The 17,664-nt window shown below is 38.2% G+C and overlaps 1 protein-coding gene across 1 annotated transcript in view; it reads left to right on the top strand.

Annotated features, from left to right (window-relative positions):
- Nucleotides 1-17,664, top strand: part of LOC136857170 (U1 small nuclear ribonucleoprotein 70 kDa) — a 114,737-nt gene that overhangs the window by 90,505 nt on the left and 6,568 nt on the right. Inside the window, exons 7-9 of the mRNA XM_067135604.2 lie at nucleotides 4,713-4,944; nucleotides 5,079-5,312; nucleotides 16,738-16,814. Coding sequence (XP_066991705.2) covers nucleotides 4,713-4,944; nucleotides 5,079-5,312; nucleotides 16,738-16,814 — 543 coding nt within the window. The remainder of the gene's footprint in view (nucleotides 1-4,712; nucleotides 4,945-5,078; nucleotides 5,313-16,737; nucleotides 16,815-17,664) is intronic.

Below are 17,664 nucleotides of genomic sequence, written 5' to 3'. Positions count from 1 at the left end.
GGGCTGACGTTTTTGAGTACCGGACTGAGCCAGGATTGAACCTACCAATTTGGGCTCAGAAAGCCAACGCCTTAACTGTCTGAGTTACTCATCCCCGACCGGGCAACACCAGCATATCCATAAATATCCTCCAGGGATATATGGCTTTGCAAAATGCAGTGAAAGCACGTCTGATAAAAGAGAAGAAAGAAGACATTGTTAGTGAAGTTTTAGGAGGTTCGATAGAAGACCACAGTAAATTTGCACCAAGTGTTCGCAAGCAAAATGGTTTCCGACGTCTAATGTGGTCAGTGAAAGGGGCTGCTTTGTTTACAAAAATATACTTTCTGACTGTCGCACAACTCTGCATCCTGATAATGTTGAAACCATGCGTAGTTTTTACTTTGGAGACAAGTCATTCAAAGTGTAAAAACGTGTAGAACCAAACCAAACCCCACGGCACTTAACGCCCTGAAAGGGCCTTGGCCTTCCCAGTGACCGCTGCTCAGCCTGAAGGCCTGTAGATTACGAGGGGTCGTGTGGTCAGCACGACGCATCCTCTCGGCCGTTATTCTGGGCTTTCGAGACCGGGGCCTCCATCTCACCGTCAGATAGCTCCTCAATTCTAATCAGGTAGGCTGAGTGACCTCGAACCAGCCCTCAGGTCAAGAGAAAAATCCCTGACCTGGCCGCGAATCGAACCCGGGGCCTCCTGGCGAGAGGCAGGCACGCAACCCCTACACCACATGACCGGCAAAAAAGTGTAGGCTATGTATACATTCCTAACTTCCACCTAACTTTCGTTTCGAGGTTTCAGTGATTTATATAGGCCTACCGGTATTGATTTCTATAACATTTTGTATATTTGGTTGTTCTAAGGTTTAATAACAATTTAATACATTACAAGTGTTCACTTAAAAACCCCTAATCACAAAATTAGTTAGATTTACCCCATACCATAAGGAATATTTCACAAGAAACATCGATCAGTATGACAATTTATTTCACGAAATACCTACCGAAATAGTGTTAGTTTTAACACCGAAATCAACAGTTTTATTTCACCAAAAAATAAGGCCCTTATTGATGATTAGGTTCATGTTTTTGGAAATGGGTCAAGTCAGCAGTGCATATACACTTTATATATCATTTTGGTTGGCATGTATTGTCTTACTACAGTCTCTATTTATTTATTCAAATGTTTTGTAACATGCTTCACATATTTCTTTGATCGATAAGCTTCAGTTGAAAGTGAGAGGTATTGTCATGCTCCTCAGAAATCTGAATATCGAAAGAGGGTTATGTAATGGAACGAGGCTTATTTCAGCGAGCATCTGGATATATCATTTCCATTCCGTATTAATTACCTTGCACCTATGAACACTGATCTACCCTTTACTTTAAGAAGACAGCAGTTCCTAATTAAACTTGCAATTGTCAAGATTATTGACAAGTCTTGAGGTCAGATGTTAGAGAGAGAGTGTGTTCTTCTAAAGGGACCTGTGTTCAGCCATGGACATTTGTAAGTGGCATTGTCCAGGGTGCGTTGCCCTGACAGTGTCATAGCTAAAATTGTACAAGGGCCTGATCGGGGAAAACTGATCGAGAATTGTGACAAAATATTCACTAAAAATGTTGTTTACAAGGAGTTACTTCGACATTAATGGCATTGGCAAACTGATAGTTATGTGTAATAATGATGAAAACACACAGCAACAAAATTTAAAAATACAAAAATGTAAAAGGTAAAAAAAAAAAAAAAAAGAGGTGGGGTAACGTTTTTGATTATTTTTACATATCGCCCATCCCCACACCTAGGGGTGTCTTAATCCCCACAGTGTGTTCTTTTTTTTTTTTTTAAAGATAGCAAGTCATGTGTACCAAGTTTGGTTGAAATTGTGTTCCAGAGCTATGCTGGAAAACAAACAAACAAACAAACACGCACACACACACACACACACACACACACACACACACACACACACACACACACACACACACACACACACACACACACACAAGGGAATATTTAATTTTAAGATTTCTCAAAGTTGACTGAATTTAGAAACCTAGGAAGGCTTGATGGGAACACCTGCAGGGAATTCCAGAGGGAATTAAAATATTAATTTTTAAATTAATTTAATATTAGTGTCGAATACATCGTTTTTGGGATGAACAGTAACACTCCAGATGCTGTTTAAGTCCAATGTCCCATGCCCTAGGAGGAAAGTTCAAATTCCTGCGGACGCTTCCATATTCAGTACCAGTAACTAATTTTGGTTTCAACACGATTGGCAAAACCATACATTTCTAGAACTCCTTGAATTGCTTGTGTATCCGTAATCTGTCATTTTGGAAATGTTCTATTTCACTCCTTCTCACCTGAACTTAGACTGGCTGGTACTGGAGGTAGATAATTTCATTCCATATTTCAAAATAATAGTAAATAGCTTATTTTGTAAGTTACCATAATTTTTTTATATTCTCTGTTTAATCCATATCTGCCCAAATTATTTTTCTGTGGAATGTTGCAATATATTTCTCTTGGCCTATTGTTTGTAACCTAAATCAATGGGTTATGAGGATATTTTGGGCTTCATTAACATACTGTATTTTCCTTGAGATTTTCTGACTGTGGATGTTTAAAGTAAAAGAGATGCTCAATGTTGGTACATTTCTTTGCATTTTAAGTCCATATGAATGTAATAATTGAGAATTTAGTATTAGTCACACAAGTGCTGAGTAAGCACAGTAAAAATGACAAAATACTGTATATGCTTTAAAATACCAGAATGAAGACCCTATTCCATACTCCTTACTCCCGGCTTTCTCTCACCCAAAGGTCCCTTTCGGTACGTATTCCAGCAATGTTTAATACATTATCTATCAACAACAACCTAGATCTCTTCGTAACGTTTCCTTCCTTCTGTCATGATATTTATAATATAACTTAATCTTCCTTGTTGTTCTTTCCCGTTCTGCTCCTGTATTTACTGTAAATGTATTTTTCTTTGTTAATATTGTTGTTTATGTAAATATGTATTATATAGAATTGTACAGTTTTCATTGTGTATATTTGTGTCCTTTGTAAATATTTATATATCTTTAATTTTAGATTCATATATATTGTACGTAGCCCAGATCGTTGTAATTCGGCGTTATGCTGTTGCTGATCCTGAATAAATAAATAAATAAATAAATAAACATAACTGAGGAACAGTTTGGCCTCAATTTAGAAAGTACACCATTTCAAAACAAAGGGACAATGTACATTTATTTGTTTGTATTACTTTTAACAGCACAAGTACAAAAGAAGTAAAAGATCCCACTGGGATACTGTATATATTGAAAAAACACTTTGTTGTTTCTTTCAAATACTTGCACAATATTTTAGATCATCTATGTAGTTACCTTTGAAAATAATTTTCGAGTCCTGTACATTGTGTGAGGCTTTAATTGTTTTTAATTCACGTTGTTTCTACCTTAACAAGTAATTTTGATTTTAAGTTAACTTCATTGGTGCATAAATTCTTCCCATCTCTGGGATGACTCCCAGACATGCTCTGTAAGATTGCAAAAGCAAAGTGAAGTCATCTCCGTACAGGTCATGAAGTCTCTTGGAGGGGTGGAAGGTAAAGGCTTCCACTATTCGTAACCTCGGCACGTGATGGGGGTTAAGTGGTTACCTCTGTGCCTTTGTCCCCAGGAATGAACCTGTTACTCATTTCTGGTGTAGGCTGAGTGAACCTCAGTGCCATATGCACCTCCAGAAGTGGAAATCTCGTGTCTCAAATTTTAAGACTTCCTGACGGGATTCAAACCCACGTCCTTCCGGGTGAACCGAGTACGCCTTTACTGGCTCGGCCAGGCAGCCCCTTTATGTAAGATTGGCCAGTTGTAAATTATTGAGAACTGAGGATGAAGCAAATTTTGAATGTTTGCCCCTGGAACTTTATTTATGGTCATTTTGAATGTTTGCCCCTGAACTTGATTAATGGTCATTGAGAAACAAAGCATCACTGGGAATTGTTAATGTTTTAACTGAAATGATAAAATGGTTGTAATTACAGGCGGGTGTGGGATAGAGCAGTTTCATCACTGCTGGTTAGAAACTCTTGTGTCAAACGTTATGACTGGCTCTGTAATTCATTTAGATGTTGTGCTCAAGGTTCTGAGATTGAATTGCAGCGTGGTTGACAGAGTATACTTCATAATAATAGTAGGCCAAAATAGCTTATTTTATAAGTTACCATCATTTTTTTTATATCCTCTGCTAATTTAATCCATATTTGCCCAGGTCAGATTTAATGGCTGACTATCTCCTTTTCAGGGCAGAATTCCAGCATTCTTGAATCTCTAATGCATCATTAGCTCTATGGTCATCAAACCCAGTATTATTATTTTGTTGTTTTAGAATGATTGGTGCATTAGTGATCTATCATTGGAATACTGAAAAATGCATTTATTCTGTGAAACATTCTTTTCTGGGTAAAATCAATCAAGGTTCCTCTGTATCAAAATATTTTTCAGCTTTTTTTTTTTTCCTCCACATACCCATTCCAACCACCCTGTCAAAGTACTTGATGGAGGCTCAGGAAAAAGCAATGAACATACAGGACTGTGCTTATATGACAATTGTAAGGAAAGATTGTCCTCAGATGTATATATTCTTTAGAGCTAAACTGATCATTGGTTTAGAAATAAATAATTTGTATCATTCTTCTTTATACTAGGTGGTGGCTTAGGAGGCACAAGGAGGGGTGGCCCGGATGTCAACATCAAGCACTCTGGTCGAGAGGATAATGAGAGGGAACGTGAACGGTATCGACTGGAGCGTGAACGTGAAGCAGCTAGAGGAAATGCAGATAGGGACCGAGACAGGGAGAGGGTTGACAGGGATCGAAGGCGATCTCGCAGTAGGGAAAGGGAGAGGCTAGATAGAGAAAAGAGACGAAAGTCCAGAAGGTAAGAATGCATAATTGTTCTAGATATTTTGTTTGGACAACCAGCAGTGTAAAAATAGATCCATAGTATTCTTGATGTATTACTGCAGAATTTTTATGAATTTGTAATAAATGTACTTTTTAAACAATTTTCAGTCGATCACGGGACAGAAAGCGACGAAGGAGCCGAGAGCGCATTAAGGACCCTGACATTGAGGAGATCGAGCGGAATGATGAGAGGCCTCGTGAGAGGGACCGCGACAGAGACAGGGACCGTGATAGGAAAAGGCGGCGCAGCAGATCCCGTGATCGAGACAGAGATAGAGCAGACCGTGACCGCAAGAGGGATCGAAGAGAGAGGGATAGAGGTGGTCCTGAGAGAGAGAACAGGTAGTTTTTCTTTCTTTAATACTTTACAGCATGGTACAAAAAATCAGATTTCTTAAAATGAAATTGTGCAACTTTTTAATGTAAAATATATGTGGTGAATCTTCATAAACATTTTTAACACACCCAGTTGTAATTGTTGCACTGCCGGGCTGAGTGGCTCAGACGGTTGGTTAAGGCGCTGGCCTTCTGACCCCAACTTGGCAGGTTCGATCGTGGCTCAGCCCGGTGGTATTTGAAGGTGCTCAGATACGTCAGCCTCGTGTCGGTAGATTTACTGGCACGTTAAAGAACTCCTGTAGGACTAAATTCCGGCACCTCTGCGTCTCCGAAAACCGTAAAAGAGTAGTTAGTGGGACGTAAAACAAATAACATTATTATTATTATTATTATTATTATTATTATTATTATTATTATTATTATTATTATTATTATTATTAATTGTTGCACTACATTGGGATAATATTGTGGTATGTGCGTGTTTTTTATATTTGGCTTTTACTTGTGTATAACACCCCCTTTTTCCCCTCTAATTTTCAGCTTCAGAAATTGGGGAGGGTATTATAGTTGAAAATTTCACATAATGTATGTTAGGTTGGCATGGTTTAAAAGCAGGGAAAGGAACTCCAAGCATCAACACACAAACTAGTTATTTAAGTCTTATATTTATGCAAAAAGTAATATTAGAACATTTAGTTTTGTATCAGCTGCCTCCTGCATAACCACTGCTGACTGGTCACACTACTACATGAAGAAACGCTGTGCCTGTACCACAGCTACACAGCACAGTGTGGAGTTCAAGGCCATGCAGTGTTGCGGTGATCGAAGTCTTGCAACAAAGCAGTGAAATTTGATCACTTTGTATATTCTGATGGAAGTTGCGGTCACAGTGATGTCCTCTGCAAACTTTGTTCATTTTGGCACTTTAAGCCTTCTTTTCTGACCTACCTCTACTTGCTTAATCCTTTCAGTGCTAGGTTTTTACATTTGCAACCTCCTTTCATAACCATTAAATTAAAATTGGTATTATTTACGTGTCATTGAACGGACATTTTAAGATCGTACATTGAAATTAAATATAAATTTAAATATAATAAATAGAAATTAAACATACCGTGTCTCTCCTAATACAAGATAACCCTGAATGCAAGACGACCCCCACTTTTTCCTTCAAAAAAATTAAATCTGGCTTAAAAGGTGCTTTGTTAAATCATATGAATACCTTTCTTGTACAGTATGTATAGACTACCTTTGTCCTCATGCCAACGCCAAGCATTGCTTCAGATATGCCGTATTTTCTTGTGGCTGCATAATATTCTTTATTTCCACGAGTTTCACTACAATTAACTTAAAATTGGCATCATAATATCAAAGTGAACCCATTAAAAACTTGCCGGCAGTACCTTTTGCTCGTCTCTACAATACAACGAGCCGTCAGGAAAATAATCCTGCTGTATGGAAAACTGTTACTTTTACTAAGCATCAGGTACAACCAGCTGTCGCTAGATGCAAGTCTCGTCGGCTTCGGCTGACTTCAGCGGCTAGCGATGTATAATGAAGACGCGGACATTGAAGGTCAACGAGTTTATTGCGCCGTGGTATGGCCATTCCGCCCTTGTGTTTTTCATTCACATACCTCACAATTTAATCTTGGACTTCTTTAAAGCGTCTTGTTGCGAGTCACTGAATGCATTTTTTTGTACATTATGCATTTTTAAGCTATCTTTGTCTTCATGGCAACACAGTACATTGGCTTTAGTTATGCCATATTTTCTTATGGCAGCACAATTATTCTTCATTTCTGCATGTATAATAACCATTAACTTAAAATTGGTATCATAATATCGACGAGAACTTGTTGAAAATTTTCCGGCAATAGCTGTTCCACGTGTCTTTACAATACGACAAGCCATTACGAAAATATTCTAGCTGTCTGTAAAACTGTTAATTTTACTGAGTGTCAAGTACAGTAGACGCATTAAAACTCTGTCACTGAGTAGCCATGACCTTTCTAAGAATTAAGACTCACATGTTTTGATGCCATTCGGCAAGTTTGATAAAAGTTTTTGTAGAGGCTAATACAGGGACATATTAAAATCTATTCAGGGGATTGGAGCTGCAAACCTGTCTCCCGCCAACTAGAATGTCATTCTCCTTTCACAATTTCCCGAGAACCAGTGATGTTACGCAGAGGCACTGTACAACTGGTTGCTGCAGCTAGCGATATAGCCTAGAGGCCTAATAAAGACACGGATATTGAAGGTAGAGTTTTATGCATGCGCAGGGGGTGAAGGGAAGCAGCGTGGTTACCGTGGTAGCTGCCAGTGGTGTTTCTTACTGTTAGGTCGCAAATGCAAAATGACCCTTGCTTTTTCACATCAGATTTGGAGAAAAAACGTAGTCTTGGATTCGGAAAATATGGCTACTGTACAATGGTGGTGATGTTCGAAATTGAAAAATGGACGTTGTGGTATTTTTCAAAGCAAGGTACAAAACATAGTCTTACACCACATGGTCGACAGATATAACGTGATTCCTTTCTTTTCCTTTTGTCTTTCATCTTTGTCTGCGAACAAACTACACACGCACGAGAAGTGTTCTTGTCAGTATCAGGTACCATGGAGGGGAAGTGCCGAGCAGTCAGTCATATGGGTTTGTCCTGATATATTGATGATCTACCTCCTTTAAGTTTGATAGATGGTGTATGGAATCTTTATATAAGCTGATTGATCAGAGTGAAATTGAATTTTTTTTTTTTTTTCTGTTTTGGTTAGATACAAGTTGTAGGCATTCAAAAGAATTAAGTCTATAAAGTGGAAGCCAAGTTTCTTGTACCATTTTTTACTTTTCTTCATGATGTCGAGCTTGCTAATCATCATGTCAGTCTTGTCCATGGGGCCCATGTTGTCGTAATGTAGTACAGTCTTAGGCGTGAGTATGGATAGTTTGGTCTTCCTATCCTTTCTTTCAGTCTCAGTAATTTCATCATCGCATTTATAGTCATTCGAATTTTACTACAATCCATCCACTCGATTGCCATCATATTTCCAGTATGGTATGATTCAGTCTCCCTCACTTCAATTTCTTGAGCGGTGGAGGCATTCCCTTTGTGTTCTGCTTCACTGTGCCGCAAGCATTCGTCTTATTTTCATGCAGTAAATGAAACAGAGAAGGGCTGGAATACCAATTGTTCACAAATAGTGAATGGCCCTTTCCAACGTACGGTTTCAATAGCGCAGTTACATCACCAGTTATTCCTAAAGAATACTGTGTCTGTTCCTTTCCCATAATGAAGCCTGATTCTACATCACAAAGGACAAACCGTTTAATTCCGACTCTGTGTCATTTTTGCTTGCCATGAATTGCTTGAATGCTAGCCTTCCTCTGAAGGCATGGTACAAAGATTCCATGGATTCATCAATACACAGATTTTGGAAGGGCAACAGTATACTTTTCAAAGTATTCCTGAGATCTATTTTAGCTCTCAATTTGTGAAGTTTGTCATTTTTTTCTGTAGGGGTAAGATTGGAGAAATGAAGCATATGGAGAAGAATTAAATACTTGTCTCTTGTCAAAAGGTGCAATTTCACATGCTTTAAATTGCATCATTTCATGATTTACAGCATTGCTGTTGTCTTATGCTTCTCTAACACACTCCAGAACTTAGTCCTCATTTTTGTACAGTGAAACCTTGATTGTCCGTTTTTGGGGGACCCCGGGGAACAACGTACAATACGGGAAACGGAAAATCCGGGAACAAATTAAAACCATCAGCAATTTGGCTAAACATCACAATAATTTAATGTGTACAATAATAATAATAATAATCTTACAAATACTCCTAAACCAAACCAAACCAAACTACAGCCCTAATGGGCCTTGGCCTACCAAGCGACCACTGCTCAGTCTGATGGTCTGCAGAATACAAGGTGGCGCATGCTCAGTGGGATGAATCCTCTTTGCCATTATTCCTGCTCTCTAGACCGGGGTCGCCATCTCATCGTTAGATAGCTTTTCGATTAATTCATGTAGGCTGAGTGGACCTAAAAGCAGCCCTCATATCCAGGTAAAAATGTCTGCTGTGGCTGGGAATTGAACCTGGGGCCTTCGGGCGAGAAGCAGGCAAGCCAGACTATGCGGCCGGCTTCAAACATTAATTACATGAGTTAAAAATCTCAGTACTTTACATTCAATTTTACTCAGGAAACTTTGTCAGTTTCCCGTGAAAACTTCCTTCATGTCAGTGACCTTGATCAGCCAAGAACATCGAAAAATTGGATAATTATCGCCAAGCTTATCAACAGTCCATCACAGGTAGTTTTTAATTCTCTAATCTAATAAAATAATGTTTATCGGATACAAAACGCCCAACATGATGAAATCCCTTCTTTTTTATTTTTCATTATAAGTTGGTCACCGGTATATTGTTTGTAAGTTTCTGGAAATCTTGTATCTCATAAATTAGGTTTACATCATGTTTTAGAGGTTACGTTAAACTCATAAGTATGGTTCTCGATGTAAGTATCAATTCTCAAGAGTTCTCCAAAGCATTATATATTCAATTCTGCCCATCACTATTCACAAGCAGATTGGAAAGAAAGAAAAAAAAACATCATCAAAATTCGAGAAACTTTGGTGTATTCGTGACCTGGAGCTCAGATGGAAAGTGCGCTTGCTGCACAAGCCAGCGGGAAATGATACAAACATTTTAAATCTTACACTGCGCAAATAAAACTACTGCTGTTTTTATAAGGACATTTTAACGCAAAAACATCAAAATCCCCGTATTATATTAGGTCCAAAACAGTAACGGCTTCATATATGTAAGGTGCAACATCTCTTCTGGGCTTGAGAACATGATCGTATCCGATCATATAAAAATACTAGATTCATATTAGAGAAGCATTCATACTAGAGAAGCATTTTGACCCCTCTCTGAAAGCCCAGTGACTAGGCCTAAATATTGTGCCCTGTAGGAAGTACTGAAAACCTGTTCGGCAATACAATCGAAAAAAGTAAAAAATGAACATCTAACCCTGGACATAATGTAGATGTTTTACAAGTACGAACATTTTTGACTGAATTCGTTCAGTCTTCAAGTAGAGCTGTCGAAATGCATGCTGTCTCCTTCCTGTTGTTGTGGCCACTCTGTGCTTTATGATTTACGAGGATTCTCTAAATAATACCACTGAATGCGATGTTAATATGATCCCTTACGCAAGTTCACCGATCGCTTTCCCGGAACAGTACGTGCTTTAATTATTGCAATGACGGGATGTTAACATCAAGGTCCATAGGTATTTCGTAGCCGTCCTTTTGTGAGATACTTTATCTTGAAAAACGCTTCATCGAGGATTTAGCGTTGATGGGACTGAAATTTCTGGATGGTTGATCCGGGAAGTTGTTTCTTCGAGGAACAGATTACGTGGGATGTTTATGCCGTGATTTAATTAGGATGTTCGTGGGACAATGTAATTTGAACGAATAATCCAGGAAAACGTAGTTTCCGGGAACAGATAGTCAAGATTCCGTTGTATTTTCCTTTCTTCACACCTCGGAGAGAATTGGATGTTTTGGTTCTTTCTTTTTCTCCTCTGTTCTGTTATCTAGTTGTCTTTCTGGTTATGCCAGTAACGAATCACACACTGCTGTAGTTCATATTAATGACTCGCTGCTCTCACTCCAGTTTCTGCAGCATATTCTTAACACTTTCAACTTGAAGGAGGCTGTAAAACATTATTCTCTTGCTCATTTTCCCTCCTGTTTGTGACTGGATGCTACTAATTACACACAATACATGGCCGTGCAGTATGTACCCCCAATAATAGTTAAAAATTGGGAGGGGTGGGGTGTGCTACGAGCAAGTAAATATGGTAAGTTGTCGCCAGCATATGCCTTTTGTTTTCTATGGATAGTGTTTTATGTTTTCTTTTCATGCATTATAATCGTGTTGATAAACTTTGCTCCTACCAGAATTGACCATGAAAACAAATTCTATTATTAAGTCGTCTTAGTAGTTAAATAACCCCTCTTTCAAATACAGTTTATACTACTCTACAGCCTCCAATGAAAGATCAAGGCTCAGAGTTTCGAGAAGTGATGAAACTTTTAAGTGGTACAAGAAACAGGCTATATGGTTGGTGACATGGGACATTCTTATTGGGCATTTTATTTTTAATGCAACGATTTGCATAAGAGCATTGTAAAGCTTGAATGAAAAGAATATAGAAAATTTAAAGATTGGGAGGGTGTGGCATTGCATGTGAAAACTGTAAAGTGGCTCCTTTGTTAAAATTCTGTTCTAAGCCCAGTTTCTTCAACTCTGTGTTAAATATTACTTAACAGATGTTAACTAAATATTGTTATTAATTTAACACTTCGGTAAAAAGTCCCGTTTCATGAACACATTTTCAACATTTGTTGAGAAATAATTGTTGAAGACAAATTAACAAATTTCCGTGAGATTTCTGAACGCGTTTGGCAGTGAGCGTATATTGTTTCTTCACATAGTGCTCAGAGCGGTATATTTGAATTTTATTTTGTCACATATGGTTGACATTATTATAAGTTATGGTTAGCAGAGACTGCTAAGACGTAAATATGTGCAGTAAGAGGCAACAAAAGCATTATAATGAATACAAGACAAACATTATAGATTTAATTTTTGAGTATGCGAGTGCTTGAAAACTAAAAGAACGGACAGTTATATCAGAACATTCAATATATTATTATAAAACTGAATTTCGTACAATGTGCATGGAATAATTAATTTACACAGAACTTTCTTACAGAGGAACTGCATCTGTTACACCACGGTATGTGATATCTGTCGCATGGCCATCTGCATAGTTCACACACACTGTACATTTGGCACGTGGAACTTCTTCACACTACACACACTATGGTGAAACCCATGAACCGCGAAGCGGGTCACTACATGTCGCAGCTCGTAGTTTGAGTCCATCCAGTCACATGACATCATTGCGTCGGTTGCGTAGAAATCGTCCCATATTTCCTTCCATTTCTCGTGCAGATCATGTAGTAATTGTTGATAGGCCTCAGTAGATGGCAGGTGCAACTACATGCAGAGTTCTTCAATGTACTATTCCTGTCCGGCCAGGACATACATCAGGTGGGAAGAGGTGAATTTTGTGAGATTCATAGCCTTTTTCAAATACCTTGCTTTGACACTTTCTAATATTTTCAAGTCTTTCTTCTTCAGGTGGTCCCATATACATTCCAAAGCATACGTCAAGACTGGTGTCACTTTAAGCTTGAATAGGTCCGTAGCCATTTTGAGTGAAAGGTTACTAATATTCTTCACTTCGCTCATTGAAGCCACTGTGGACGCCACCTCCTTCACATGTAAAGATATCACCATGGGTTTGGAATGTCAGACCCAGATACTTGAAACTGTTTACTATTTGCAAGTTTATCCCTTCTAATTTGATTACTTGGTTTGTAGCTAGTCTTCCTCCCTTTCTGAAGGTCATCATCACTGTTTTCACTTTATTCATTCTTAGCCCATTCTCTTTAGACCATTTCAGTAATTTGTCAAAGGCTGCTTGTAACTGCTCAATCGATTCCAAATTTAGAACCATGTCGTCCACATACATATAGGTAGCGACATCGTTCATGCTAACTACTTGTACTACATCCAGAACACTATGTTCAACAGTGGGGACTTAGTGGGTCACCCTGCAATATACCGTTGGTTTGTTCTAATGCAGTGGATATTGATCTGTTGTCGTCGATCTAGACCACATTGTTCTCAAGAATACTCCTTATAAGCATTGCTGTGCAGTTTTGAGATCCAGTTAGGGATTCTAATTACTCTATTATAAGCTTTCTGCTCACCTGGTCGAATGCCTTGCAGTAATCTATAAATATGGTATGTGATTTGTCACCTTTTAGTCTCAATGATCTCTCTATATCATTTTGTAGGCATTTTATGCCGTCGATTGTTGAACGACACTTCCGGAAACCAAGTTGTTCCTCAGATATTCTCCTATCCTCTAAGTCTGATAGTCATTCCATCAATAATCTTGTCCCACGAACCTACTACGCTGGTGTAGTGGGGGGCGCACATGTAGAACACACCCACGGTATCCCCTGCCTGTCGTAAGGGGTGACCAAGGGATGATTGAATTAAAACCATGAAACTACTTTTGATTTGTACCATCATGCGGGGAATACCATGGGTTGCCTGTACTTGCGAGTAGTACCACTAAATTAGGTACGAAATAGGTTTGTGATTCGTAGCAGTAAAGAGTCTGGCCTGGGGGTTTCCAGTACCCGTACATCATACCCATGTGAGCAACACCGCGGGTCTGGGCGTAGCCTGTGTGTTGTACCACTATATGAGCGACACCGTCGGTCTGCGTTGCCTGTGGTTAGTGCCCACTATGTGAGGAACACCACGGGAATACCGGCGCCCGTGATTAGTACACCTAGGTGAGGAGCCTCATCAGTTTGCGTTGGCTGTGAATGGCGCCATTGTGTGAGGAACACCATAGGTCTGCATTCCCTGTATGAAGTACAATACTTGTGAGTAGTACCATCTTGTGTGGAACACCGTGAGTCTTCGCTACTTTTGATTAGTTCCCCAACATGACAAATACCATGGTTCTACTTTACTCACGACATGTACCATTCTGTGGGGCCTTAGACATGGATTCTGCACCCCTTTAGATATCAAGCATCATTGTGCTTTATAAGTGGTCCCTTGGTCAGTAATGCTATTATTTACGATCTTTTTTTGAGTCTGCTCCACTGTTTTTTTTTTGGGTTCATGTTATCCATTCATTCTTCATGACATTTTTTATTTTATTTTGGTCAGTGGATGAATTTGTACTCTTTGTTATTTCATTTCGTACCATTAGGGGCCGATGACCGATGACCTCGATGATAGGCCCCTTTAAACAACAAGCATCATCATCAATAGTCTTGTCAGTATTTAAAAGCCTGCACATTCCATAGCAATGCCCCTATATGAATTAGGGTCACCTTTGTCACCTTTTCCCATGTATAACACTTTTAGTAATGTCACGTTGCACTGTAGTAGGCAGTTATTAAGCAAATGTGTCCAGTCTTCTGTCAGTACATTTGTGCTCTCTGTTATGTGTTCGTTGAAAATCTGGTCAGGGTCGCATGCTTTTTTCTTCTTCAGCTGTTTTAATGCTGTTTCTACCTCCTTTGCAGTAAACAGTTCTATGTTTAAGTTATTCTTGTGATCTTCAACTGATGCTGGTCTTGTTTCTTCCTTCTGTAATACATCCTTGGAAGTGTGCTTCCCAGATCTCCATGGGTGTATCCCTGGGGAAATGAGGTTGCTTTGCTATCAGGGCTTTATATGGATGTTCCTTGGCTTCTTCTATTAGCTTCTTTTCTTCATCCAGCAGAAAATCTTTCCTGGTAGCTCTCGATATGTTTTTATATTCCCTATTTTTCTTTGTATATTCCTGTAGGTCAGATGGAGACTGGGACTTTCTGAATATGTGCAGTGCTTGTTGCGCTTCCTTATGGACTTTGTAGCATAACTTATTAAACCATGGCTTTGCACACTTGGTGTTAACTAATTGTCGTTCAGCAGCTATTTTAATAATGTTCTCTAGATGATCTAGTATCTGATTCAGATCTTGCCCCTCTGTAGGATTTATGTCTTCGCATGCCTTTGTAAGAATCTCTTGATTTGGTTTCCTGCAGTATGGATTTCTAGCCTTGGTCTTCTTCGGTGACAGTCGTTCTATACGAAGTGTGATTTCCGCTGGTAAATGTTTTCTGAAGACCACATCATCCCGTACTCTACCACCTGTTATTGTGCACTTTTCCTGTTTGTAAAAAGCAGGTCTATTGTGCTGCTCCCATTGCTGCATAAATACGTCTTGTAGTGGGGATCATTTACAAGGGACATTCCTCCTTGCATATAACTGAGTATACTGTCTGTTTTTTGTTAACTCGGTCCACCCGACATATTATTATATGAGTGCAATTTAAGGCTCCTACAACACTGGGAAAATGTGATACTTGATATGTCTTGAATGATTTTTGAGCATTATTTTACTGTGGGGAAAGTAATGTCATGCCTTGCCAGTGCTGCAATGGCAGCAGAAATTCTTTGCAAAATTATTCTATGCAGTTGTGTGTTGCACTCATGAACATAGCCATTTACAGTTAGACAAAAAGAGTCTGAAGCATAATTCCTAAGAACTATAAGAAACTGCTGCACTGGACAAAGTGATTAGTTTCTATCTGTGTGAAACTCTAATCTAGGCCATTTTCAATTTTTTTTATTTTTTTTATGGCTTTGGTATTAAGGTATCTTTGTAGTAAATGTCTTCTGAAAATTCTAGAAAGTAGTTTTTTCTTAGTATGGATCATCCTGTGCCTTCTTCAGTTTATAGGTAGTTTTCATACAGCAGTAAAGCTTCAAACTTACATGTTCTAGATGTTGCCATTTTGTAATTTTAACAGCTGTTAAGTGGCTTAACACAGGGCTGGTGTCATGTTAATTTAACACAAGCATTAACAGTTTGCTAGTGTAACAATTCTTGATGAGATGGTCATTTTACTAAATTGTGTGTTAAGTCTAATTAACAACAGTGTTAACATATTCACATTCATGCCGGGCTGAGTGGCTCAGGCGGTTAAGGCGCTGGCCTTCTAACCCCAACTTGGCAGGTTCGATCCTGGCTCAGTCCGGTGGTATTTGAAGGTGCTCAAATACGACAGCCTCGTGTCGGTAGATTTACTGGCACGTGAAAGAACTCATACGGGACTAAATTCCGGCACCTCGGCGTCTCCGAAGACCTTAGAAAGTAGTTAGTGGGACGTAAAACAAATAACATTATTATTATTATTATTATTATTATTATTATTATTATTATTATTATTATTATTATTATTACTTCATATTCATTGAAGAAATTGGATCTTGGTATATTCATTTCTGAAACTAACCATGCAACAATATTCAGAAAATTCAAAATGTTATTGGAAGTTAAGGCAGTAGTTAATCTTGGACACTACAAAGTTGAAGTTGTACTGGGAATATACAGAGATTTGCATCCTATAAATCTTCTCTCGAGCAGCAAAAGATGTTATATCACCGTTACAACCCATGTTAACATCCGCTGTTCATTATGATTTCCTGATTTCCAACGCTATTGACATGGTATACTTTGTCATGTTTGGTAAGCCATAAACTGGGAAGTAATAAATAAATAAATAAATAAATTAATTAACTAAATGATTAAAATGGCCCCCATTTCAAATATGCCATATTGAGAAAACTTAAACTGGTACTGTAATGATTATATTTTGCAGAAATAAGCAACATACAGACTTATGATCTTCAGTTTAATTTATATAAATTGTTTTGTTTATTATGTTCTTTGTTATCTTTTCTTACCTTCTCGAAATTTTTCAGGGATAAGGATCGCCGAGATCGTGAGTTTGCTCGCTCTGAGGAGAAGGAAGTTCGTATCAAATTGGAGCCGCCTGATGGTGAGTAAAATATATTTTGAATCTTTGACATTTCCCCTTTTTTTATATATATTCTCTGGAATGGAGGAGATGTATTTAAGTTCAAAACATACTGGTAATGCTTATTGTGAATTTAGAAATTTATCTCCGTTCGACTTAAAAGTTCTTTGTTTTGAAGAAAATATGTTGGTTTATGCTTTTATGGCATACAGTACTGCAATATAGTTCTTAAGGGCAGTTGTACCTTTTGAGGAAGCAAAGCAAGTCCTTCTTAAATTGCCAAGTTTTCCAAATGGTTTGTCTCATTTTACTTGGTATAAATCCAGATGATTGTCACGTTTAGGATATATGTATTGTTTATTTTATTTCCTGACTTATTCTGACTATGGACATACTGAATTAAATACAAAATGAAGCAGAAAGCTCGTAAGTTTTGTTTTAGGAACAATTTAATCCTTGAATGAAATGAGATGAATGAAAATTGGTAACAAAGGCTGATATCGCTTAAAGAGGAAAGGTCATTTTTCCTTATAAAAGTTCTTTTACATTTTTCTCCTGCTCGTTAGAATGATGAAGGGCATAAACATCCAGGGAACAAGAAATTCATGGTCCTGTAAAACTCCATAATTCGAACATAAATAGTTGGTGGTGAAGTTGTACAGATGGTGTAATGTTACTTTAAATCTGTCTTCTATTAATCTTATTGTCACGTCCATTCATTCATAAGTGGTTAAGGCAGAATACAGTCAAACTGGAAAAAGAAGAATATGAATAAATAGGTAATGACTTCCTGGCTAAGGATACCATAGCCTTCCTTATCTTAATTCAATGTAACACAAACATTCACTGGCAAGTTTTAGGATGATTTACT

This window comes from Anabrus simplex, chromosome 1, assembly GCF_040414725.1.
Source record: "Anabrus simplex isolate iqAnaSimp1 chromosome 1, ASM4041472v1, whole genome shotgun sequence".
NCBI lineage: Eukaryota > Metazoa > Arthropoda > Insecta > Orthoptera > Tettigoniidae > Anabrus > Anabrus simplex.
The sequence above is the reverse complement of the archived record's forward strand: the minus strand, read 5'-3'. Positions and strand labels throughout refer to the sequence as shown.